Genomic DNA, 26,010 nt, shown 5'->3' with positions numbered 1-26,010 from the left:
ATATAGACTAAATATTACCAGCAATTCACAACACATTAAAAGTTACATAACACATAATGTTTAAAAATTTAAATTAGCTGACTGAGTGCAAGAAAAGGTAAACTTACCGGTAGACAATCACAGGTGTATCCAGAGACTCCATCAACACAATTACCACCATTTTGACAAGGATCAGGATTGCAGAAGTCAAAGTCTAAAGCACAATGTTTACCTGTTGTATATTAAGAAATACATCAAGTCAGCAAAAAGATAAGATAAAGATGGCAGAGTTAACAGATGATGACAATGACAAAGTGGGTGGTGATTATCATACCTGTAAATCCTAGCTTGCAGTCGCAACGATATTCGTTGACAAGTTGAACACAATCCTGCGTACCTCTAGGATCACAAGGACTAGAAAGACATTCATTGATGTCACCTTCACAGCGTGGTCCAACATAACCAGCACGGCATTGGCATCGAAATCCTCCAACTTGGTCCACGCAAGTGCCACCATGATGGCATTTCTCACCTGGTCGTATAGTACAGTCATCTATGTTATCCTCACAGTTTTGGCCTGCAAAGTATGATAGGACAGGATGTAAAATACTAACAATCACACACACACACCCAAAAACACACTTCAAAAGTCAGGAATAGATAGTGTATGAAAATTAGGACCATATTTATGAAACGGATATTATGGATTTCAAGTTAACATACTGAGTGCCATTGGATTTCTTGACATAGGGTCAAAAGCTATGCCATACTATCACAGCTATAATAATAGAAAACAGTCGCTCGAATGTTAAGGTAGCGGGACTATTATTTGTGTTGAAAATTACGATTTTCCCATTTATTTATTAATTGATGAAATGCACTATAAACTTTCATATGATAAAGTCAACACAACATAAAATGTCATGTAAGTTGGTTAAAATGTAGATTCTCTGAAGGGAAGCAAGGCAGCCTCAGTAGTGTTTTCCAAAATCAACAACACAGGTTTAATCTGTGTGCCTATAAATTTAAAAGATTAAGACAAAACAATGTTAGGATGTGTTATCAGTAGCTATCTGACACACAATGAGTGTTTCCAAACATTTGAGTGGTTTGTCTCCAACCCTGTTTGTTTCACAGATTAGTCATTTGCATATGAATGTGTCAGACACAAGGTCACACAGCCACTGAAAAAAAATCATTGATTTTGGTGTTTTCATATGCCAATTTTATCCCATTCTTTTATTTTTTTGGTTTCCAAGAGCCTTACACATTTGTATGCCCCTACACATGTTAAAACCAACCTTGATGGGAAAACAAATTGATTGTGCCGATAAACAAGCTTGAAAAATCTTTGCTGTGACTTCATGGACATTTTCTAGGAGTTTATGTTTTTCAAAATACAAGGTCTTTAACAAAAATAACATATACTTATTGTCGTCAGATTAACACCAGATTTTCACAGCTTTAAGGTAACAATGAGAGGAACTTGAACGTGTCCAGACAAACTATTTCATCGATTATTTACCAACGTGTTGTGGTTTGAGTTGGGGGCAATGCGATGAGGACAGTAATTAAAATGCAGCAAACTACTTTTTAAAACATGCTGCTTGAATTAAACTGACCAGACACATTCAATTTACCCGACTATTGAACAACTAGGAAAGGTAAAATCAAAGAAAGCTTAGAAAGAACTCCCATGTGCTGAGAGTATTGGAGACACATTAAATATAATTCGAAATTACTTAGCTGAAAACTAATTATGCAAATCAGAAAATTAATATGACCAGATTTGAGTGTAAAACTAATGAGGTCTGCGCAATGTAACAGAAAATCTATGTCTCCAAGTTTAATTGAAATGTGATTAGAACCAAAAAATTATGAATTATTATGCTTATTAGGGAATTAATATGAACAGATTTTTACCCCAAACTAATTAGGTTTGTACATTGTCCTAGAGCATCTTTGTACTAAGTTTCATTGAAATGGAATAATTAGCACCGTGAAAACTCCAAAATTTCGACCCCTCTAAAAATTCGTTCGCCTATTTATTTGCCGGGTTTCGGTGTTTTATTTGCCTCCAAATTTTCGACTCCACTAAAAATTGCCGACTCAGTCTTATTCGAAAATTGCGACCAGTTTTAGTTTTCCCTCAAACGAAAAAAAAACCGATGTGAGCGTTCAAACGGGACCTTCCTCGAAGGCATGAATCCGGGTTTCTGATTGACTGAGAGATTTTTATTTTATTGGTAACAAAAATATATTCTAAATAAACGAAGTTTCAAATAAAAACGAACACAAAAATCTCGGCATGCTGCGTTTCTGAATTGTTGATTATTACTGTACTCAGTAGTGATTATAATAATGTACACAAAATAAATTTGTTGAATGGTTATGAAATACAAATAAAAGTCAACTTAGTTTCATCGTAAGCGAATGATTCCGGTCTCGTATAAACGTTTGATGCTGTAGGATATCCGCCATGTTCTCTTAGGTCAAATAGGTCAAATCGCTAATTAACCAATCAAAAAGCTGGATGATGCCAACGTGTTCAAATTACCATAGCTTATTTAAATATGTTAATGTTATTGAACGCAATGCGGAAGAGATTGATGTTGTAGTACGATATTTTGGCTTGGATTTTGATGCGAAAACGGCATGATTTTTTTTAAATAAAAAAATTAGTTGTTTTTAAAAAATAAACTGGTCATCTGAAGAATAATTTAACATTGTTCACAGTGATAACAGCTCATTCTCGAAAGGAAGCTTACCCGCTCACGCTAGTCACGATAAAAATCATACACGTGTACTCTTGAATAGACAGACGTCAATGACTACAGTAAAACTTAGACTCTATTTTAGCCGGCAGGATTGATTGAAATGTCCGAAAAATGACGCCAAAATACACCTTAAAAGTCCCATTTTATTTTCTTAAATCCCATTTTATTTTTTAATCCAGGGGCGAATTTAAGGCAGAATTTGGTCCCTCAAATAAGGGACACGTGAGCTTTGATTCTAACCGGATACATTGCACTGGGTCGGGGAGATCGTTTGCTAAACTTCCATGTATCTTTTGTCCAATGGGTACCTGTACTTCGAACATTCGCAAGTTTTCCTAGGTAGTGCGAGACAGCTTTGTCTTTTGACCTATTAGTTTTGTGCTGACCTCTTCTCCGCGTCTTGATGTTTTGTTTTGCTTGTCATAATACTGATTGATGACTTTGTTTAGATTTTGAGTTACAACTCGGCCACGATCTTTGCTTTTACCGTGAAACATGAGGAAGTTTACGTCAATTGACGGACATTGCATTTTTTAAAAACTAATGAAGCACACTGTCTATCATCCCCATTTTTTCATTTGCTGATTTCTATTCTGAAAAATTCGACCGTCCGAAAATGCACCTTAATTTTGACTCTAAAAACACATCACATTTCTAACACCAATTATTTAAAACCGGTCGAAATTTCGGAGTTTTTACGGTACTTTAGATATCAGTGTGAAAGCTTAAAATTGGTTAATTATGCAAATTAGGTAATTAATATGTACAGATTTTAACCCACAATTATTCAGGTCTGTCTATTGTCCTACAGCATCCATGTACATTCATTGATATGTGATGTATAGTACCTGAGATATCAGTGTGAAAGTTGGTTAATTATGCAAATTAGGTGATTAATATGCACAAATATTTACCGGAAACTAATTGGGACTGCATAATTCTAGATTCATTGAAATGTGATGATTAGTACTTTAGATATCAGTAGAAAAGCTGAAAATTAATTATGCAAATTAGGTAATTAATATGCACAATTATTTACCCTAAAAACTAATCAGGTCTCTGCATAGTTCTAAAGGATCTATGTACCAAGTTTCATTGAAATGCGATGATTAGTACTTGAGATACCCGTGGAAAAGCTGAAAATTAACTAATTATGCAAATTAGGTGATTAATATGCACAAATATTTATCGAAAACAATCAATCTCTGCATAGTCCTTGAGTATGTAAGTACCAAGTTTCATTGAAATGTAATGCTAACTACTTATATCAAATGCTGAAAATTAATTAATTATGCAAATTAGGTAATTAATATGTACTGATATTACCATAAAAACTATCAGGACTGTGCAGTGTCGTATGACATCTATGTACCAAGTTTCATTGAAATGTGATGATTAGTACTTGAGATATCAGTGGAAAAACCGAAAATTGACTAATCATTATGCAAATTAGGTAATTAGTATCCACGGATTATTACCAAAAACTAATCAAAACCTAGCATTAGTTCAGAGCATCTATGTACCAAGTTTCATCAAAATCCAATGAGTGGTTGTTTAGATATCAGTGGAACAGTCATGGAACCACTAAAAAATAGCTAATTATCATGCAAATTAGGTAATTAATATGCACGAATTTTTACCAAAAATTAATCAAATCTGCGCATATGTTCAGAGCATCTATGTACCAAGTTTCATCAAAATCCAATGAGTGGTTCTTTAGATATCAGTGGAACAGTCATAGAACAGCTAAAAATTAGCTAATTATCATGCAAATTAGGTAATTAACGAGCATGGATTTTTACCAAAACCTAATCAAATCTGCGCATATGTTCAGAGCATCTATGCACCAAGTTTCATCAAAATCCAATGAGTGGTTCTTTAGATATCAGTGGAACAGTCATAGAACAGCTAAAAATTAGCTAATTATCATGCAAATTAGGTAATTAACGAGCATGGATTTTTACCAAAACCTAATCAAATCTGCGCATTGGCCCAGAGCATCTATGCACCAAGTTTCATCAAAAACCGATGTATGGTTCTTGAGATAGCAGTGGAACAGTCGGACACACATACACACATACACACACACATACACACATACACACATACACACATACAGACACACTAACTGCAAAGACTCATTTTGTGCTTCTCACATGGGAGTCAAAAAATACTTCTTATCACCAGCATAAATGCGTAATTATTTTTTTTACAGAAAAACTAATTTTTCACCTTTGATTGAGTAACACATTGTAGTATACAAATACGGGCATGAAAAACACTTTTGAAAAGCTTGAAGTCTGGCGATTCTAAAAATATATACTTTCCTGGGTCTATTTGTAGTCATTTAGTCAAAATTAGAAGATGAAAACAAGTATGCGAATAATAGCTACCTTAAACCAGGTTAACCGATTTTATAATCACTGCTAACCAAGAATATAGAGAACATGTTATGGAGTTAAGCTAATACCTTGAGTGCCTGATGGGCATGAGCATTTGTAACTGTCGATAAGGTCATGGCATACACCTCCGTTCTGACAAGGTGAACTTGCACAATCGTCAATATTGATTTCGCAATTGGTACCGGTGAATCCAATGGAACAGTCACAATAATAAGAACCAATCATTTCATTGCATGTAGCACCATTGTGGCAAGGTGCTGACAAACACTCGTTGGTATCGAATTGACAGTAGCTGCCTTCATAGCCTGGGGCGCAGTTGCAAAGATGACTACTACGATCGTTAACACATGTTCCACCATGACGACAAAGATCACGTAATTGTACATCTGTAAAAAAAATATATATAAATTATTTTCTCTAAATTCCAAATAAAGCGGAAATAGAATAGATCTCATATCTTAACAATAATAAGTCAAAACAAGCCATGCATGGCTCAGTCCCCGTTAGTTATCAAATTTAAGATAGTTTTGTTTATAGTAATATAGCTGGAATATAACCATGTCAGGAATATGATTTTTTTAAATGATTGACATTTGTATCTGATCGTCAGCCATTTTGAATACATGTATATATATATATATATATAACAAGATGTATAACAAATATGTAAAATTTGAATATAATCAGTCAAAGCATTTAAGAGATATGGCTCTAGAAGCCCACTCATTAAAACAAAATGTCCGCCAGTCAGCCATTTTGAATCCAATCTGAAAAATAGAATGACGTGCATCAGGAACCTGTAATGTCTAATGTGTGTTATAAGTTTGAACAAAATCCATCCATAAATGTAAGAAATGCTTGATATTCGAGGATTTTTTTAGCACAAAAATAGCCACCATTAGGCCACTTTGAAAAGGATTGTAAAACCAATATATCCGTATATCTGTGACATGATGTATAATGAATATTAAAAATTTGAACATAATCAGTCAAAACAAGTCAGACATATGGGTCTGGAAACCCATTCATTAAAACAAAATGGCCACCAGACAGCCATTTTGAATATGATCTGAAAAATAAAATGACGTGCATCAGGAACCTGTTATGTTTAATGTACGACCATTAAAACAAAATGGCCACCAGACAGCCATTTTGAATATGATCTGAAAAATAAAATGACGTGCATCAGGAACCCGTAATGTTTAATGTACGACCAAGTTTGAACGAAATCCATCCATAAATGCCAGAAATGCTTGATATTTCATGATTTTTTAGCACAAAAATGACAACCATTCGGCCATTTTGAATAGAATCGTTAAACCAATATATCTGCCTATGATATATAATGAATATTTAAAATTTGAACATAATCAGCCAAAACAAGTCAGAGATATGGGTCAAGAAGCCCATTCATTAAAACAAAATGGCTGCCAGTCGACCATTTTGAATGTTATCTGAAAAAAAAAATTATTTACATCAAGGTCCCATAATGACTAATGTATATATCAAGTTTGAACAAAATCCATCTGTAAACAGCTGAGAAATGCTTGATTTTTAGGATTTTTTAGCACAAAAATGGCCACCATTCGGCCATCTTGAATCAGATCATGAAACAAATTGACGTGCATATGTAGAGGTATGTAAATGTGTCGAAATGGGCGTAGTGCGAGTGGTTAGTGCTAGTAGCACTAATCCGAAATAGTACTAGATCTAGTGCTAAAATGGCACTAGATCTAGCGCTAAAATGGCACTAGATCTAGTGCTAAAATGGCACTAGATCTAGTGCTAAAATGTACATAGTGCGAGTGGCATTGATATCGCATTGTCAACGACGTCGAGACATCCCGTAATTGTCCGAAAATGAATTAATATTTATGTAAATTGTTGTATCTTTCATTCATTGGGAAATGTGCTGCAGTGGGAAAATTGAGAATGTACATGAATGTCATAGTCCACGTTTGTCGTAATCACGGTTACTAAAAGAGACCTTTGAAACAACGCGATCGGCCGGGAAACTAGCTCCACGGACAGTGAAACTGCAGGTCAAACTTCGCAATTTTTACAAATTGTGAATAGATACACTGTATGAAATCGTATTGTGTGGAAGTTTGTGTTTTCAGCTTCGGTGGATATAAACTTGTAACTTATATGTAAATGGTGGAATCATGGAACTATAAACCCCAGGAAGAACAACGAAACTAAGAGGATTAAAAAAACCTTTGTCTTAGTTTATCTTACAGTGCTTTCGCTTTTGTTTCCACAACATTAGTCATACTCCATGTTAGTTGCCGCCGATACGCCCGTATCAACCGCTTTGCTGGAAACGGAAAACTTGAAAAAAAATATTTCATATCTGCGCAGTGAAATATTTAGTTCATTACGCATGCGCAAACAAGTCGGTCTGCAGGGTGACCTTCAGTGTACCGGATATCATGCAACGGGTCGGAGTTTTAGCGAGTTTTCATAATTTTCAATGTCGTTTTTAGATTATTTCTTGTTTTTTCCAACCCTCGAAAAAATAAGGTTGCGAAAGTTTGCGAAACATGGGGTTTGGTATGCTGTTTGTTGTCGAGATATCCCGACTTATTCCGTGTTTCCCTTCGATCGCCAGAAGTGGCAATGTGTTTTTTTCCCCCGTTGAATGTCGCTCATTTATCAGTGTTTTTGTCTTGGCGCCATTGTTTTTTTATGCTATAACCGAAACAACTCGATCACGTGATCCCCGAAGTCGCCCGATTGACTCTGAAAATGACCGATAGTCGGAGATAAACGTTCATTTGCGTAAATCGGCTTATTTTTTAATGCGACGAAATAAACAGTCAAAATAAACATTCGTCATCGCGGCAACTATCATAGTTCAAAGGAAACGAAGTGGTTGTTCTTCCTGGGGTTTATAGTTCCATGGTGGAATTCAGCGTTGATTTTTTTTAAATCGCTGACGTGCCGTTTTATTTCTAGTCGGCGCCACATTTAATGAAAATAGATCTTCGAAAATGAAATTATGATGCCATATGTGAACTAAATAAAAAATGTGTATACTCCTAGTCTAAGTCCCGGGTCCCTGTAAAGCTCGGTGGATTTTGTGTGTACGGCGACCTGTGAATGGGCATGTCGCTCAGTACCGCTGGGAACCAGACAGAAAATGAACCGTTGTCTGGTTGTCATGACATTGACCTTTGCGGACATAATCAACCAATTATAAAAGTGGATTCACGCAATCCTGTTGTTACATTGTACCAAGGAGCATAGACCTTAGAATGTCTATGCAAGGAAGTACTAACGGAAGCAGCGACAACCCCTCTCAAGTGGCCATTTAAGCCTCTTAACTGGCTTATTTCCTTTCGTTTCAACCCAAGTTAATCCTGATAAGGACACTGTCTAGCTCATCTTTGATGCCAATGATAGTTTGCGATTGCTTACACAAGTAACCAGTTAGCGGAATATGATATAACCTCGCTGATTTTTTAACATGACTATATAATATATGTCTAGACACTTTCTCAGCAATAGTATTTTTTAGGAGTCCTATTATTTGTTCTAGACTCTCGAAATTTTGTTCTTGTTACAGTTGCTAATAATTAAAACATGTGAAATCTGTGAAGTTACAAGTTAGTCTGTTGAATTTCCGGTTGTGAAATGCGCATTTTAACCCTTCACAGCTAAACAAACCCAGTGCGCATACGTGATGACCGTAGTTTCGTAATGCGGCGATTTTTCGGCAGTTTTTAAATATTTTGGCGTAATTTTTTAGACATTTCAATCTTTCCGGACGCCTAAAATAGTCTATTTAAGCACCGTCCCTCAACACGGACGGTGATTTAAATTTTTATTATTCAAGAGCGTGTTTATTGTTACAAGCGTGAATGGGTAAGCTTTGTGTGGACAAAGAGCTGCTATCACTGTAAACAATATTAAATTATTCTTCTGATGCTCAGTTCATCTTTTGAAAACAACTATTTTTTGACTTGAAAAAAAAAAATCATGCCATTTTCCCATCAAAATCCAAGCCAAAATATCGTACTACAACATCGGCAAATCTCTTCCGCGTTGCGTTCAATCTATTTAAATGAGCTATGGTGATTTGAACACATGGGCATCCTTCAGCATTTTGATTGGTTAATTAGCGATTTGACCTATTAGCTCAACTCATGCAAAAGAAACATGGCGGATACCCTACAGCATCGAGCGTTTATATGCGATCGGAATCATTTGCTTACGATGAAACTAAGTGAATTTTATTTGAATTTCATAACAATTCAATGAATTTATTTTTTGTGCATTATTATAATCACTACTGAATAATATTCAACAATTGTGAGACGCAGCATGACCGGATTGCGCAACCAGAATCATTTGCTGTTCGTTTTTATTTGAAACTTCGTTGAGAATATACTTTCGTTACCAATAAAATAAAAACAAATGTATTTGAAAAATGACACTGGGCGATATTGTAATGAAATTGCAGGCGGTCTACTTTTTAATTCAACAAGAATTATTAATTATTATTGTTAATTCTGCAATAGTTTCTTTCGTCTTAGGTGGCCCAACTGACGGTGTTGAAAGTCTGCGTACACTAGTTAGATACTTCAATGATGAAAATGGAAGTCCTCAAAAAATATTTGATGATTATTTTTTGAAATTCTGAGCCCAAAATAAGTGCCCACCAGCCGTGAAATCCCCAGGCGATTTTCGGGTGGCTAATTTACGACGGCATATAAAGAAAGTATTATTATGGACATCTCGCGTATATTGCCGATGTTTTATACTGTTTGTAGTTTGCATATGAAAGTGGTTGTTGATGCCCCTCCTATTATTCGACGTCGTTGACAATGCGATAACAATGCCACTCGCACTGTGCACATTTTAGCACTAGATCTAGTGCCATTTTAGCACTAGATCTAGTGTCATTTTAGCGCTAGATCTAGTGCCATTTTAGCACTAGATCTAGTACTTTTTCGGATTAGTGCTACTAGCACTAGCCACTCGCACTACACCCATTTCGACACATTTACATACATGATATGTATGATATCATGTATGATGTATGTGTGAAGTTTGATTGTGATTGGTCCAGGCATTTGTAAGATACAGCTGCGGACACACACACAGACGCATGCACACACACATGCATGCACGGACACTCGGAGGTAAAACATAAGTTCCCGTTTTCAGACTGCGTCCGAACGGGGACTAATAAATGACAAAACAATCTACAAGAACACTAAATAAGCTATCCAAATAAGTAAAAGAAAGATACATGATTATGATAATGAGTAAAATTTATCGCTATGGCAAGTCATTCTTTCCCAGAAAGTCAGATTATAATATTAATTTGAATAATGAATCGCCTCCATAGTAATGTGTAAACGTAGGACATTAAAGTCAAGTATACATGTCTATGACGATTCATTTCATGATCAGATCAAAGATGGCCGACTGGCAGACATTTATAGCACAAGAAAAGTTTACTCAGTGAGTGGTATGCAAATGATCTCATAGGGAACATTGCCAATGAAATATACCACACTTGGGTTCAGTCAACGAGATCAGATATAATTGTGAGAGTTCAGATTAGTGTATTTAATCACACTACATGGGTAACACTTACGCTGCTGTAAAGCTGCATCCCCACAGGAAACCATGCTAACATCACACAGTAGACCTGTCCATCCGGGCATACATGTACAGGTATACTGGGCATTAATTTGAGTGCAAGTGCCTCCATTATGACACGGATTATTAACAGCACTGCACCAATCAATCAGAGTCTGGATCAAAGCAAATAAAACAACATGAGAATGTATCACTCACAATATGCAATACAGTAATTGGAGAATCATCGCTCAGTTTAAATCAAGCTGTCTCCAGAAAAAATTTACAAATGTTGTTATATGGAAGACCCTGGGAACCTTACGATACAACAACTCACAAATATTTAGGTACAATATACACATGTCATTTTAAAATAACAATGAAACAGCAATGTCTGTAAATTAGTTCATATTCCGCATGATTAGTCCACATAGCAGCTGACACATATTCTCAAGGCTACTCATAATTTTCAATTCATCCATGTTAAATTTCAGTAATATGCTTACAAGACGTGAACAGCATTCAATTAATACCTACACCCCCCACATATAAAGTTTGAAATCTTTTCAAAGGTGCAACCACATCTCAAAAATGTATCACATGATTAATTAGATTGTAGGGAAGACATGCAATATATACAATTATAGAATATCATAAATTGTTGTTTTAATACACTATAAGTATTAATCTTGTAAGAAAATTGGTTATTATCCACTTGTACCAAGTTGCCTTTCAAATTGAAGTCAAATTCACTGCATAGTTATTCACGGTATTGTTACATATGTCTAGTTCCTAATAATTCACTGATCACTGTAACACATGTCAAAATCCAGAAGTGGATTGACGATGATGCAATGCAGACAGATGCAGACAATGAACAGAGCAATATCTTACCTGACACAGCTCCCCATAATAACCTGAAAGACAGTTACATGTGTAGAATCCAGAATGATCAATGCATGTAGCATCATTCATACAAGGGTTAGATGCACACTCGTAGACATGGTACTGGCAATTAGGTCCTGTATAACCATGTGGGCAAAGGCAAGTATAACTGTTGACATCATCAATGCACGTACCTCCATACATACAAGAGCTGTGAGAAAAACGAAACGATGCATTTGATAGGATTACGCAGAGTTGGCTAATAACACAAATGATGTAAACGTATAACAATTAAGGAACAGCAAGTGAAACAGGTCAATGATGGACAATGCATGCAGGTGATAATTACCGTACTCAACCGCGTTAGCGCCCATGCCCGGGCAAGTGCCCACCCCGCACTTTTGCGCAATTTTTATATTTGGGGTCACATTCGGCAAAGCGCCCACCCCTTCAAAATGCAACTAATTTAAAATTTGGTCTTGCGTAACGAATCTTGGTAATCGTTTTTCTATGATACAGCGTGGATATCGACCGCTGTGAACATGTGAATGCGTAGAACACAGTAACCGTGCGTAAACTACGCTTCGACAATGACCTGTTAATACAAGTAAAATGCGGTAAATATTTCATGCCACATACAGTTTACCTCTCAAAAATGGCTAATTACTAGTTTTTTAGAAAAACTATGTCGTTTATTCGCTGAAATCAATTCCAACAGATCGTACTTCGACATCGATAATTCACTTCCGCATTGCGTTACCGGAAAGTCTTCGGGAATTTCTGAAGAATTGCATCAGTACAACACAGCATTGTGATTGGTTAATAACCAACTTGACCCATTAGGTCAAAGGACGCCGCTGCAGGTGAAATCTGCAAATGCATCATGGCGGAAAGTGATTTTCATCGAGAGTTTGCGTACGATCCAACACCTTCGTCAGTAGAGATATGACAATTTTGACTTCGACTGTGTTCCAACAGACTCAAATGTTTTTAATTTCGTAAATTCTGGTGGTACGTAATTAATATTGTAATAAAATGTGCATATTTTTTGTGATCATTTCTGTTTCTTCATTGTGAAAATCATTGACGACTCACTAATTTCGTAATTTGATTTCCCTCAAAGACGTAATCTGTTACTTGATGAATCAAATTTTTCATTTGCACTCTTTTTCGAGGGGGGTGCTCGGGTAAGCGCCCACCCCTAAAAAATCGTGATTTTCTGAGTTGAGGCCCCTGGGCGCTAACGCGGTCGAGTACGGTACATATAGTGTAATAGTTTTATTCCTAGATTTAATGGTTTGTCTGAATCAAATGTTTTATTGCATAAATTAACAACACAACATACTTTGATTCATAAATTTGTCATTCATGAATATCGCTACTAATTAAAGCGGGGGAGTCGTCACCTACGCATGCGTCAGATGGCCATAGCGTGTCAATGTTTACAAACAAGCTTCTACCCACGAACCTTTGTGTTCTTAGTGCGTGTTGTTGTTATCATCGCTTGGGACTCAATTTCCGCGTGTGCGTAGGTGACGACCCTCTCGCTTTAAGCAATTATGGCAACACAATACACACCAACAGCACTATGATTGGCAGAATAAAAACCTACCTGTCGGTGCAGTCTTGGTCGTTGGTCTGACAATACGTCCCACTGAAACCCAGTGGACACGTACACGTGAAGCTGTCTACATAGTCGTCGCATGTTGCATCATTCAGGCATGGATTGGACATACACTCGTCAATTTCTTGCATACAGTTCTTCTGAGTAAAGCCTGGCACACAGGCGCATGAATAATCATCAACCTCATCAATGCATGTTCCACCATTCTGACAGGGATCTGAAAAATATACCACAAGATGTTTCGTACAATTGTATACACATCAAAGTTATTGCAAATGAGCAAATTTTCGAAATTAAATAAAGTCTATATATTTTTCTTTCTTACCTGGATCACAGTCGTCAATATTATTCTCACAATTTTTGCCATCATATCCTCGTACACAGAGACACTGGTAGGTTCCATGGGTGTTGACACACTGGGCACCATTTTGACATGGTGAAAAAACACATTCATCAACATCATCAGCACAGCGAATACCTATACAGTGGACATAAACAAATGAGGAACATCTTATCAAGTAATTCGTGTACAAAAGATAGAGTGAAAACATGATTTAATCAATAAATAAGCACAGACAATCAGATATTTTTTCACCAGATTCATTAAGATGGCAGCCATCTGATGACTTATTTACAATCACTGCATGAAGTTATTTTCACAATTTCTAAAAATTTGCAATTCCAAAAAAAGAAAGCAGCATTGCAGCTACAATGACTTACCAGTGAATCCACCAACACAGGAGCAAATATAATCCTGATAGGACTGTGTGGGTTCACACACGGCTTCATTCTGACAGCCATGATTCAAGCATGGATCCAACCGATCTTCACAGACGGATCCAGTGTAAGGTGGGTCACAGGCACATGCGAAATCATTCACAAGGTCAATACACTGCCCGCCATTGGCGCATGGTTCAAACGCACAATCATCAATGTTGAATTCACAATTGATACCTTCATAGCCAGTTAAACACGAACACTCATAACCATCCAGATAATTGTGACAGGTGCCACCATGCTGGCAAGGATTGGAAGAGCATTCGTTGTAATCAGCTTGGCACCTTTCACCGGTATAGCCACTTACACACACACACATGAACTCATTAACTCCATCAACGCAAGATCCTCCGTGCGCACAAGGACTGCTAGAGCACTCGTCGACGTCCGAGAGACAGAACGCATCATAGTATCCCAGCGGGCAGTTACATATGAATCCATTTATACCATCTATACAAGTTCCACCATTAACACATGGATTTGAGGAACATTCATTAATGTTTATTTCACAGTGTTTTCCACGATATCCTGGTGTGCAGTAGCAGGAATACATGTTAACCTTGTCCACACATGTAGCCTCATTCTGACAGGGGTTGCTTTGACATTCATTGGTATTGATTTCACAATTGGGACCTACAGAAAATAAATTAATTTTTTTACTTAAATATAAATAAATTCTTATGAACTTTACAAAATTTTGTAAATTTACAGACAGTGTGTATAGTAGAAGCTGCCAATACTCATAATTTTTAAACAAGTTGATCATAAATCGCATGGCAATGTTCATTGTTTTATTGTGTCAAATCATGAAGTTGTGTTACAGTGAGCACAATGTTAATAAAAAATAGGCCAATGGCTTGTTGCTCAACAGCTATTGTACAAAGGATTATACTGTATATGACAAATACCCAAAAAAGCATAATGCTAAAAGTGGAATTTTTTACAAAAATAACAGAAATATTCAATAAAATTAGAATCAAAGAGAGCTTAAAAAGAACTCCAGCATGTTGAGGGAATAACATAACATGATATTTGCAATTATCTGAATTCGTAATACATGTATATACCAAGTTTTGTTGAAATATGTTGAATGGTTCTTGAAATAGCACCCAAATAGCTTGAATTTCACAAGCTGATATGCAAATTATCTAATTTGCATCAATTTACACCAAAAACTAAATATATCTGGAAACTGCCCCGACACATCTATGCACCAAGTTTTATTAAAACATATTAAATGGTTCTCAAGATATCCTAAATATTGGTATGTAAATTAGTCAATTTGCATAATTTTCCACCAAAATCAATCATGTCTATACACATTCAAATATGTTGAGTGGTTATGTTTTCATTACAATCACAATAGACCAATCAAAGAAAACTTAGAACTTCCATGTGCTATATGAGAATGAGAAACAGTTGACATTGGAAATAGTGGTTAGTTGAAATTCCATTTTTAACCAAAAATGACAAAAATATTTGCCAAAATTAAAGAATTAAAGATATGGCCATGAGATGAACAAATCTAGTAGATGTCAACACAAGGTACATACACACCAAGTATCAAAGCATTCAGGCTACCGGTTTTGAAGAAGAAGTCGAAAATATAATTTTTGACCAAAAATGACCATTTTAAAATATTCGCCAATATTAGGAAATTGAAAATTAACAAAACTGATAGAGGACAACCCAAGGCACATGCACTATCAATATCAGCACTGTAGACCACTTAGTTTCATAGTAGCATAGAAGATATTTTAGAGTTTTGGGGGGCTAATTTGCATAATTTCTGGAAGATCGACTTCTCATGAACAAATTACCATCTACACTCATCAAGGCATCCACACACCAAAAATCGAGTCAAGCGGTTTGGCGTTTTTTTAGAAGAAGTCGTGTACAGACAGACAGATAGACGGACGACAGACGCAGGACAGAAACCCATCCCATAGGCTCAGCGGACCTATGGTCCGTTGAGCCAAAAATTTCATTTTTTGTCACTTTTCAAAACCCAGATTTTTTAAATGGCTGACAACAAAAAAGACACCTTAATTAACAATACTGTGGAATACTTTATTTTCGCTGAAATGGTTTTTGAGTCTAATGTGAAATATTGGAAAAAAAGTATATTCGCTGGATTTTATTTTCACGGAATCATCACTTCAGCGAAAATAGCGAAAATAAATTCCAAGCGAAAATAAAGTATTCTACAGTATATAATTTTATTATTATGTCACCAGCCTACAATTTAAGATAACTTATTATCTTTGCCATAGGAACCCATAGTAAAAGCACTCTAATACTGCAAAAATGGACACTATCCACTAAAACACAGCCACCATTTTCTCGAAATTAAGATGGTTACCCCCAACCTTAATAAAGTCAATTTCCTTATATTGCCCGGAAGTACAATTTATTGGAAAATGAATAAATTCTGGGTATTTGAAATCATGAGTAGGCTTCTACGTTAAAGTAAATAATAAGTGTAGCCCAGTCTAGATAAAATAACACATATGTAACCACAATACACAAAACGTTGATGTCTCTCCTTGAGCTGTGATTTATGAACATCAACATCATTAAATTCCGAGTATACACTTCAGTTAATGTTATTTCTGAATAGATTACGTGTCGCGTAGTAACCTCCTTCAATAGCCAAAAAAGGATTACAACATCTCTTGTAGGATCATCCATCAACACGTACCATAATGTTCAATTACCAGACTACTTACCAGTCAGACCTGCTACACAATCGCAACTGTAACTATTGATCAAATCTGTACACGTTCCGCCAAACACGCACGGGTTACTAGCACACTCGTTGATCTCAATATGACAGTTGTTGCCTTGGTAACCGCCATCACAGTTGCAAGTGTAGGAGTTGATGCTATCCTGGCAAACTCCATGAACGCAGGGAGAGGGATTACAATCGTCGATGTCAGTTTCGCAGTGGATCCCAGCAAAACCTACAAGTCAAGTCGAAATAAATTGAGAGTGAGACCAGATAATTTGAGAAAGTCTATAAGAAAGACAATATAATAGGAGGATGACAAAAAGTTACTTACCAGGCACACAACGACATATATAGCCATTTATGCTGTCTTCACAGGTGGCACCATGCCGACACGGGGCAGAGGCACATTCATTTATATCGAATTCACAGTTCTTGCCTTGAAAACCAGTTGTACACTCACAGTAATACTGATTTACTCCATCAACACAGTACCCGCCATTCTGACAAGGACTGCTCTCGCATTCATCTATGTCTATATCACAGAAAACACCGGTATAGCCTGAAAAATAGAAATTATCAATCTTGAATAAACAAACTAGGTCAATGAACAATAACATTAGGTAATACAAACAGATGCCTTTCTCGGTAGCCAACAATACAAGGTCAACAGGGTACAACTTTTCTGTTTGCTATGGTACTCAAGTTATTTAGACTCACCAGTCATACAAATGCAGACAAAGAAGCCGTTCCAGTCTTGGCACGACCCATGGTTTCTGCAGGGAGATGACTGACACTCATTGATGTTGACTTCACAGCGTGGTCCAGTGAAACCGGTAGCACACTCGCATCGAAATGTACCGGGTTCATTGACACATGTCCCGAAATGCTCACATGGGCCATTATCTGAGAAGATAATAAAAACAAATGATCAACAATACTGAATTAAAGAACTCAATGTAGTTAGTGGGGTATTTCATTTAAGATCTGGGTCATGAAAATGAAAAATGAATGAATGAATGAATGAAAAACGAATGATCATACGATTTTCACGAAGGAATGTACCATAACATTATTTACCATTGTCACATTCATCTATATCCTCACTGCAATCACTGCCTGTGTATCCATTACGACACGTACATAGTGCAGACCCTGTAGATGGATTTGTGTCACATAATGCACCTTGGTGACAGGGATCGCTGACACATGCATCGTCAAGGTGACAAAGTAATCCTGGTGATAAAGTGAGAGTAAAAATTAGATTTCAAGTAAATTTATAAAAGAAGAACTGTTACTGACCGTAATTATTGACTTTTAACACATGACTTTATTTTAATGCTGTTGCTCACAAAATTCTGATAAATAAATATTGTCACTGAACTACTTCGCATAAAAAATGTGTCAAACACCCATGAAAATTGCTCATGAAGACAAATAAAAAAGTGACTTACCAGTATAGCCTTCAACACAGTCACAGTGAAATGAGCCCACTCTATCAACGCATGTGCCACCGTTATAGCACACGGCAGATCCACAGTCATCAAAATTGATACCACAATCCCTGCCTATCCATCCGCTCACACAAATACATGTAAAACCACCAACTGAATTGCTGCATGTACCACCATTTTTACAAAAGGTCGGCTGTTCCAAACATTCGTCCACATCTTCTGTACAATATTGACCTATAGTGTGAGAATCAGTCAACAAAATATTTCAGTACTGATTACTTGCAGGGATTTTTTAAACAAGGGAACAGGGGCGCAGCACCCTCATGTCATGGCCATGCGCCCCCTTACCCTGGGGAGCAGATTCTTTGACAACCATAAAATTCTGATTGACCAGGGATCACATGTGGCCACAGTCTTCAACTGTGATCTGTTCGATACTAATTTTTTGCCCCAAGGAAGCCATAGAATGCTCCATTTTAACTTAGATTTATCAAAAATTAACCCCCTGGTAGGGAGAACCCCATCTCCCCTACTTGGTGGCTCCGCTGAATTGCAGTGCTCCCTCTTGCATTTTTTTGTTATAGAAAAACCCCTGACTTGCAAGGAAAAACAACAGAGACAGATTGAAATGTGTAAACCAACAGCTGTTATGTATGTGTACATTACCTGTGAAGGTACTTGGGCAATCACATGTGTAATCGTTGAGACCATCAATACAGGTAGCACCATTCATACATTGGTGGTTGTGACAATCATCAATATTAACTTCACAGTTCTCACCGGAAAAACCTATCAAAAAAAAATATATGCAGTCATCTTGTTCCGATCACTTTAGATTTGGTTACAGCAATGAACTTTCACAATGTAAGAATGTGTGTTTGAAATTACAAAAGCAAGTCAAAGCCAATTATACTAATTCTTGTCTCAGTACTACTATTTTAGATATTTTAAAGATATTTTCTAAATCTACCAGTTTGTCTTCAAAATATACGAGTGTCTTGGACAAAGTGAGCAATGACACTTGTAGGCATGACAACACAATACCTACAAAATCTGGTCTACCACCTTGTCAAAACGTCACATCCATAAACAAGGCACATCATTGCATTTTTGAGCTTCAAGTCCAGTAATAATGACAGCTGCAACATCAGAGCAAGCCCTTCCAATTAATACAACGAACATGACCACGAACTACATGTAACAAGATTACTTACCTGAAGGACACCGGCATTCGTATGATAGCAAACCAGTCACATGACATGTGCCACCATTCTCGCACTCTGACGGTTCACATGGCACGTATACATGTTCACAATGTCTGCCACGATACTCCAATGTACACAAGCACTCATAGCTGCCTGTTAAATCTTGACATGTGCCACCGTGTTGACAAAGACCAGGATATAGTATGCATTCATTGATATTGATATCGCAAGAAGATCCAGTAAATCCGGTAGTACATTCACAGGAGAATCCATTCTGTGTTGATGTACAGGTTGCACCATTGCTACAAGGTGACAGGCTCTGATAACAGTGATCAGGTTCATCACAAGTATCCCCTTAAGAAACAAAAACAAAAGTTTTGAAGAATATAATATAGAGGGCACCAACCACTACTTAACCAGGATTGAAAAACCAGGGTTTCTAAAAAAATATAGGAATTATTATTTTTTTGGGTATTCTGTATGTCTGTCCGTTTCTACTCTCTTTTTTAGAAAGCAAATTTGAGATAAATTGTTAAACCATTTCTTCTATGATGTATTATGAAGAATAGAAAATATATAAAAGAGGAATTGTGATGCAGAAAGAAAGAAAAATGCCATACCTATGTAGCCTTCTGCACATTGACAGATATAATCTTGCAAAGTAATAAGTATACAGGCTCCTCCATTGTTACAAGGTTGTTCAATTTCACAGATATTTGCTTCTGGACTCTCACACAGAGTCGCAGAGAAACCAATGGGACAGATACACTCAAAATTGACTCCATTGGTACTAACCACGACTTGACAAGTACCACCATTCTGACAGGGAGTGTAGTTGGGGTTGTTTGCATTCACACACGGATCTTGGTAGTCACAGTATTCGCCAGCGAATCCGACCACACAACTGCAAATAAAGTACAAAATTTAATAATTACAATAAAAAAACATGTGTAGTACTGTAAAATCTCTATTAGAAGCCGCATCCCTAATAGAAGACGCACCCAATCTTTTTGTACAATTGAGAACCAAAAATTCATCATTTCTCATATGTGTAGATGCTCTAAGAGAAGCTGCATCTCTTCTGTTGCATTGTACCATTTTAACAGAAGCCGCGGCTTCTAATACAGATTTTACAGTACTGTCTTAATAGTGATTCATCCAAGAACTGAAATAAAAATTTCATTTTTTTTTTAAATGCCTATATCATTTCCTAAGTTAAATATCGAGCAAATTCAATTACAACATAAAGGCCTTCACAATGCATTGAAAATCAAATCATGTGCAAATCACCAAGTGAATTTAAAAAGAAAGTCAGCTTCAAGTTATGCAGTGTGAAACAATTTGATGAGATATTGATGGTGAACAAAAGCAGACAGCAGGGTGCCATGGCACATTGAAAGCCCTGGGTGCTGAGAGACATAAGCAATAAAACACTATCTAAGAACTAGAAATACAATCATCATACATAAATAAGTCCACTTTAGTGATAAAACTAAGAAAAGCTAAATTTTACTCAAGGAATTTGTTGGAGAAAGACACACATAGTTGTAAAATTAAGTTATTCTGTCATTAGTTTAAATTAAAAGAAAACTACATAAACAAAATTTCCCTTTATTTGCTAACATGGAGAAATACTTGCTACCGTAAAATCTCTATTAGAAGCCGCATCTCCAATAGAAGTCGCACCCATTTTTTTTTAACAATTGGGAACCAAAAATTCATCATTTCTCATATGTGTATATGCTCTAATAGAAGCCACATCCCCTCTGTTGAATTGTACCTTTTTAATAGAAGCCATGGCTTCAAATACAGATTTTACAGTACTAGAAATTCCCCATCATTCTCTTTCTCATTGGCCATTGTTTAACCAAGTGTGTCAGGTTTTTCATGACAATACCCGGATGCTTCACACCGAACACTGTGGCTTTTAGAATTTAATTACTGACTTGAGGACAATGGGACCAGGAAGATGTACAGGATGCGGGTTGTAAATAACACTCCAAAGTATCTATTAAGTCTAATTCTATGTATTGTCTCGGTGTTCCCGCCAAAATAACTTTGAAGGCTAGTCCTTGACTGCAACCCCTCCCCCCCTCTATGAATGAGCACCACATGCGCAACTATGACATACAGTAACTGTGAAGGAGAAAAATGTTCATGAATTTATCTAATCATAGAAAATTGGATCTATTTAATCGAGTCACTGATAATAGGATCTTATGTTCCAGAAAACATATTTTCTATGACTGCCCTCAAAAATTCAAATTGAATTTTGTCTTTTTTCTAAATTACATGTAAATCTGTATTAAAAACCGCGGCTTCTATTAAAATGGTACAACGCAACAGAGGGGATGCGGCTTCTATTAGAGCATCTATACCTACGAGAAATGGTGAATTTTAGATTCTCAATTATTCAAAAGGAATGGGTGCGACTTCTAATACAGATTTTACGCTATATTTCCTTTGAGCTATTTTTTTTTTTTTTTGGAACACAGCACAAATAATTGAAAACCAAACAGTGAAAAACACTAGCAGAGTCGATGCAAAGAATAACAATTAATTTCACACAGGAAATTTTTCACCAAAGACGGAAATAGACATGGTGGTAGACATTTAAATAAACAGACAACCAACATGAATAAAAATAAACACTGATCAGTTGAAAACTGCCATGGAGTGGCAGATGTGAGAGTAAATTTATAAAACATTAGAATAATACAATTATTATCTATGCAAATTATTTTCACAAATATACACCATTCTACAAAACACTGTGGTTGTCGCAAAATTTTAATTTGCCCAAATAAAACTGAAGGGAATCGAAAAAATGTCATCCAACAATGTTGAATAACCTGCATGAGTAAAACTTTAATATTGAAAATACAGTTTTGATATCTGTGTTTATATGCCAGAAATGGAAACATGAGAAAATAACAGCTTACTAAATTCCCAGAGAAGAAAAAACAAAACATTCCCAGTACGGCAGTCAAAATAAACTGCTTGGTGTATTTTTTTTAGTTCTACTATGAGAAAAACACACCACCCCATTAGAGGTGTGTGGAGATAAATCCATTAAGACGAGGATTTTTGATAAATTTCAGTCATACAGCTTAAGTACAGATTTACGACAGAGACATTAATATTAAATGCCTTACTCATGACCTCTCTAGTATGGTTAAACAGTGTGGGAAAATTCCCTATCTGTTAGACTATTAAATTTGCTTATTTTGTATTATTATCACTTCCCAAGGGAGGTTAATTTAGCTGTGTTCTACCTCCTCTTTGACTTAAAACCCAGTTAAAATGACATGTGTATACAAAACCAAACTCCCAGATGGCCAGGGCAACTTATGCTTTGGTAGAGCCTAGGCTTTAAGGGGACTGATTGAAACTCCAGTGTACTTATAACTGGATATGCAAATAAGGTTAGGGATGCCCCATATTTCGTGGGAAACTAGATTCTCCATTCAATTTGGCAAATGCGGCCCTTTCATGATAACAATAGCTGAGTACAAAGATGCTCCCCCAATATAGCAATAACAGCTAACTTATGGCGGCTCTTTGCCACACGAAACAATATACCAATCAGCAGGGCTAGCATATGGCACAATTCGAGCATCTATTTTTGACTTGATAAATAAAGACTTTTTCAGCTTGTTTTTAAACACTTTTTTTTTCACTCAAATGTATTTTCTTAGTATCACTGATGAGAAAGGTTAATTTAAGATGAGGGCGCAATGCTACATATATTAGTTAAGATGTTTCTAGCAAACTTTTCAAATTATTATCTTTTATTTTGTTTGGAACAACATAATTTTTTTTATATTGATTTTAAATTAATTTTTATAGCTCAGACCCTAAGACATATCCTGCCATTCTCCATATTCCTAAGCCATCTCTTTAACATTCCTAATTCCTTTCATATCCCCCCCCCCAACAATTGCAAGCCAAACCCTGTCATTCCCAACATTGATAATTTATTCCTGTCACCCCTCCCCCAACATTGCTAAACCATCACTGTCATTCTCCAAAAACTTTCAAGCCATCCCTGTCACCCAAACACACACGCATCCCCCAACACACACACAAACATTCTTAAAGGGGAACCGCTCAATCCCATGGATTGCACCAAAGAATCATGGGACACTATTGTTTATGTTGTTTACAAAGTAAATCTATCTTTTGTTATCCATTGTAATTTTAATCCAGAAAGTGAATTTGTTGTGACATTAGGCTTAACTGGAAGTGCCCTTTTAAGCCAATCATCATCTCACCCCACCCAAACCTTAATGCAACATTTATAAGCCACCCGAAACATTCCAAAACCATCCCTGTCACCCAAACCTTTCTAGACCATCTTAATAATCCACCCAAACATTGCGTTTCTGCCACCCTAAATTCCTAAACGATTCCCCACATTCCTAAGCCATCCCTGACCCTTCCATCATTCCAAGTTATTCCTACACACACATGCGCGCGCACACATACACACGAACGCACACACGAACCGACCATTCCCACACACTTCAGTGGACACCCCTAACACACACTCCTAACCGTTCTCGACCTACTTCCAAACAGCATGAAAAAAGGGTCAAGGGTTTTGTTCAGTGGAAGATACAAGTATCCAGTGGCAGTGTTGATAATAATTTGACTAATAACATGAAATTGAAAACACAGCATGACAGATGCTTCTCTGAACGCCAAGATATGCAGCCTCTTTACAGCTGTTTTCTCCTAAACCAATGAGACAGCAGTCACCAGGGGCTACCAGACAGAGACATGTATGAATCATTAATACTGTAAAGGGGGTAATTATTCACTGGGTTTTAATTTAGCTTATTTCGCTGACTGGAAAAATGCGCTAAATTAAAACACAGTGAATATGTAAAATTTAGCATAGAACACATTATCTAAATGACGAAACCGTGAATTTAAAACCCACTGAATATGCCTGAAATGGTAAATCAGTGAAATTTAAATCCAGTGAAAATTAGTCATTTTACAGTATCGCATACAAGAATTATATCTGAAATTTGTGGTCCTTGGACCAACAATATAGGATGGTCATACAAGTTTTTTTCTTTGATGCATATTTTTATAATTCGTTGTTTATACAGTTCTCACAGAGATGGAATATGTTTTCATTAATTCAGTGTTCCTTGGAGAAGTCTCTCAATAATAAGCATGCATATCTTTCCATTAGACAATTGGCTGAACCAGTAAAGCAAATAATCCATGCCCAGCCACAAAGCCAAACCGACAACATGCCACATTCTACCTGACAAGGAAATACCAAACACACATATGTAGGTTTATGTTGGCTAGATCTCCCAAAATATGGGGGCGAATTCAAGTTAGGTTTGCCAACTGATGACTTCAAACATGTAATTTGTACATGGAAAATACATTAACTATTTACACACGTGAAGATAAAAATCTAGTTAAAAAATATCTTCACGAGCTTTTCAATTTAGAAAATGATATAAAAAATTTGGGGTTGAGAAAAAAAATCTCTTATTTTATATTTATGTAATGTGTAATATTAATTGCTCCAGGCTTTAAAAAAAAAAATTAATCAATACATGAAAAATAATAATAATAATAATGTATATGTAATTGCCAAAATAACATTACTTTCTTTTTCAAATCTTGTTTCGCTGAAGGAATGAGTCAGTGAAAATAAAATCCAGCGAATATACTTTTTTTTCCTACATTTCACATTAAACTCATAAAAAAAAGTGAAAATAAATTCCACACAAAAACGCCAAAAAAGCCTTTTCAGCAAAAATTAATTCCAAGAAAATAAAGTATTCCACAGTAATTGCCAAAAAACAGACTTTTTTTTTCAAATCTTGTAACAGAAGCATTAGTTTTGTAAACGAAAAAAAAAAAATATTCAAATACAAAGAACTACACAGTGTTATATTGTATTTAATATATTGTTATATTGAATGCACCTATCACAATTTTAGCTTGAGTTTATTACACGTTTCCAGAAAGCTGGAATATTAGCTACTTTCAGCAGCTCAATTTCCGATGTTTTCATTTTATGAAATTTTAATGATATGGTGGACTTTAGTAGAATACAATAACGTCTGGAAAGGGGGAGCTCCTCACAACAAGAGTTATATTTAAATCCCCAGAATTTACATTTTTAAATGACGCAGAACTTTTTGGATTCAGTCGTAAACAAGAGCCAAGAAAACAGATGAAAAACAAAACTAGGTATAAGCTCCTCCCATTTGTGAGGGCTTTATGAGTGCATATAGAGCCCATCGAATGGCGACTGGAAATGTCCCCTTTGTGTTAAGTGTCTTACTCGCTGTGCAGTCCATTCACTCACCTAGCAGATCAATAGGACATAACGTATAGTGCATGAAAACCTTTTCTTTCCCTGCAATGCATAATAAATATTTAAGACACTGTAATTGGTCCAAGGGGTATAACGAGCCGCCAGGCAAGCAGGTGTGCATACTAATGAGGATGTGTGTATACAGGGCGTCAACATACATTTTGTACGTACGTTTATTTCCATATTGTAGCATAGGGCAAGATACTACTCAGATTTAAAAAACACATCACCC

General features: G+C 36.2%; 1 protein-coding gene across 2 annotated transcripts in view; it reads right to left on the bottom strand.

The window, feature by feature from the left end:
* Positions 1-26,010, bottom strand: part of LOC100313684 (notch receptor) — a 55,314-nt gene that overhangs the window by 10,675 nt on the left and 18,629 nt on the right. For both annotated transcript variants that reach the window (XM_085492068.1, XM_078010817.2), the window contains exons 3-18: positions 20,044-20,327; positions 19,433-19,777; positions 18,885-19,007; positions 18,219-18,452; positions 17,845-18,000; positions 17,485-17,670; positions 17,099-17,326; positions 16,766-16,999; positions 13,980-14,669; positions 13,585-13,737; positions 13,248-13,476; positions 11,645-11,846; positions 10,767-10,926; positions 5,227-5,544; positions 314-556; positions 108-211 (exon numbers count right to left, since the gene is read on the bottom strand). In XM_085492068.1, the coding sequence (XP_085348194.1) occupies positions 108-211; positions 314-556; positions 5,227-5,544; positions 10,767-10,926; positions 11,645-11,846; positions 13,248-13,476; positions 13,585-13,737; positions 13,980-14,669; positions 16,766-16,999; positions 17,099-17,326; positions 17,485-17,670; positions 17,845-18,000; positions 18,219-18,452; positions 18,885-19,007; positions 19,433-19,777; positions 20,044-20,327 (3,889 nt within the window). The remainder of the gene's footprint in view (positions 1-107; positions 212-313; positions 557-5,226; positions 5,545-10,766; positions 10,927-11,644; positions 11,847-13,247; positions 13,477-13,584; positions 13,738-13,979; positions 14,670-16,765; positions 17,000-17,098; positions 17,327-17,484; positions 17,671-17,844; positions 18,001-18,218; positions 18,453-18,884; positions 19,008-19,432; positions 19,778-20,043; positions 20,328-26,010) is intronic.

This window comes from Saccoglossus kowalevskii, chromosome 17, assembly GCF_978046115.1.
Source record: "Saccoglossus kowalevskii chromosome 17, keSacKowa6.1, whole genome shotgun sequence".
Lineage (NCBI taxonomy): Eukaryota > Metazoa > Hemichordata > Enteropneusta > Harrimaniidae > Saccoglossus > Saccoglossus kowalevskii.
This window is presented reverse-complemented; position numbering and strand designations above follow the sequence as displayed.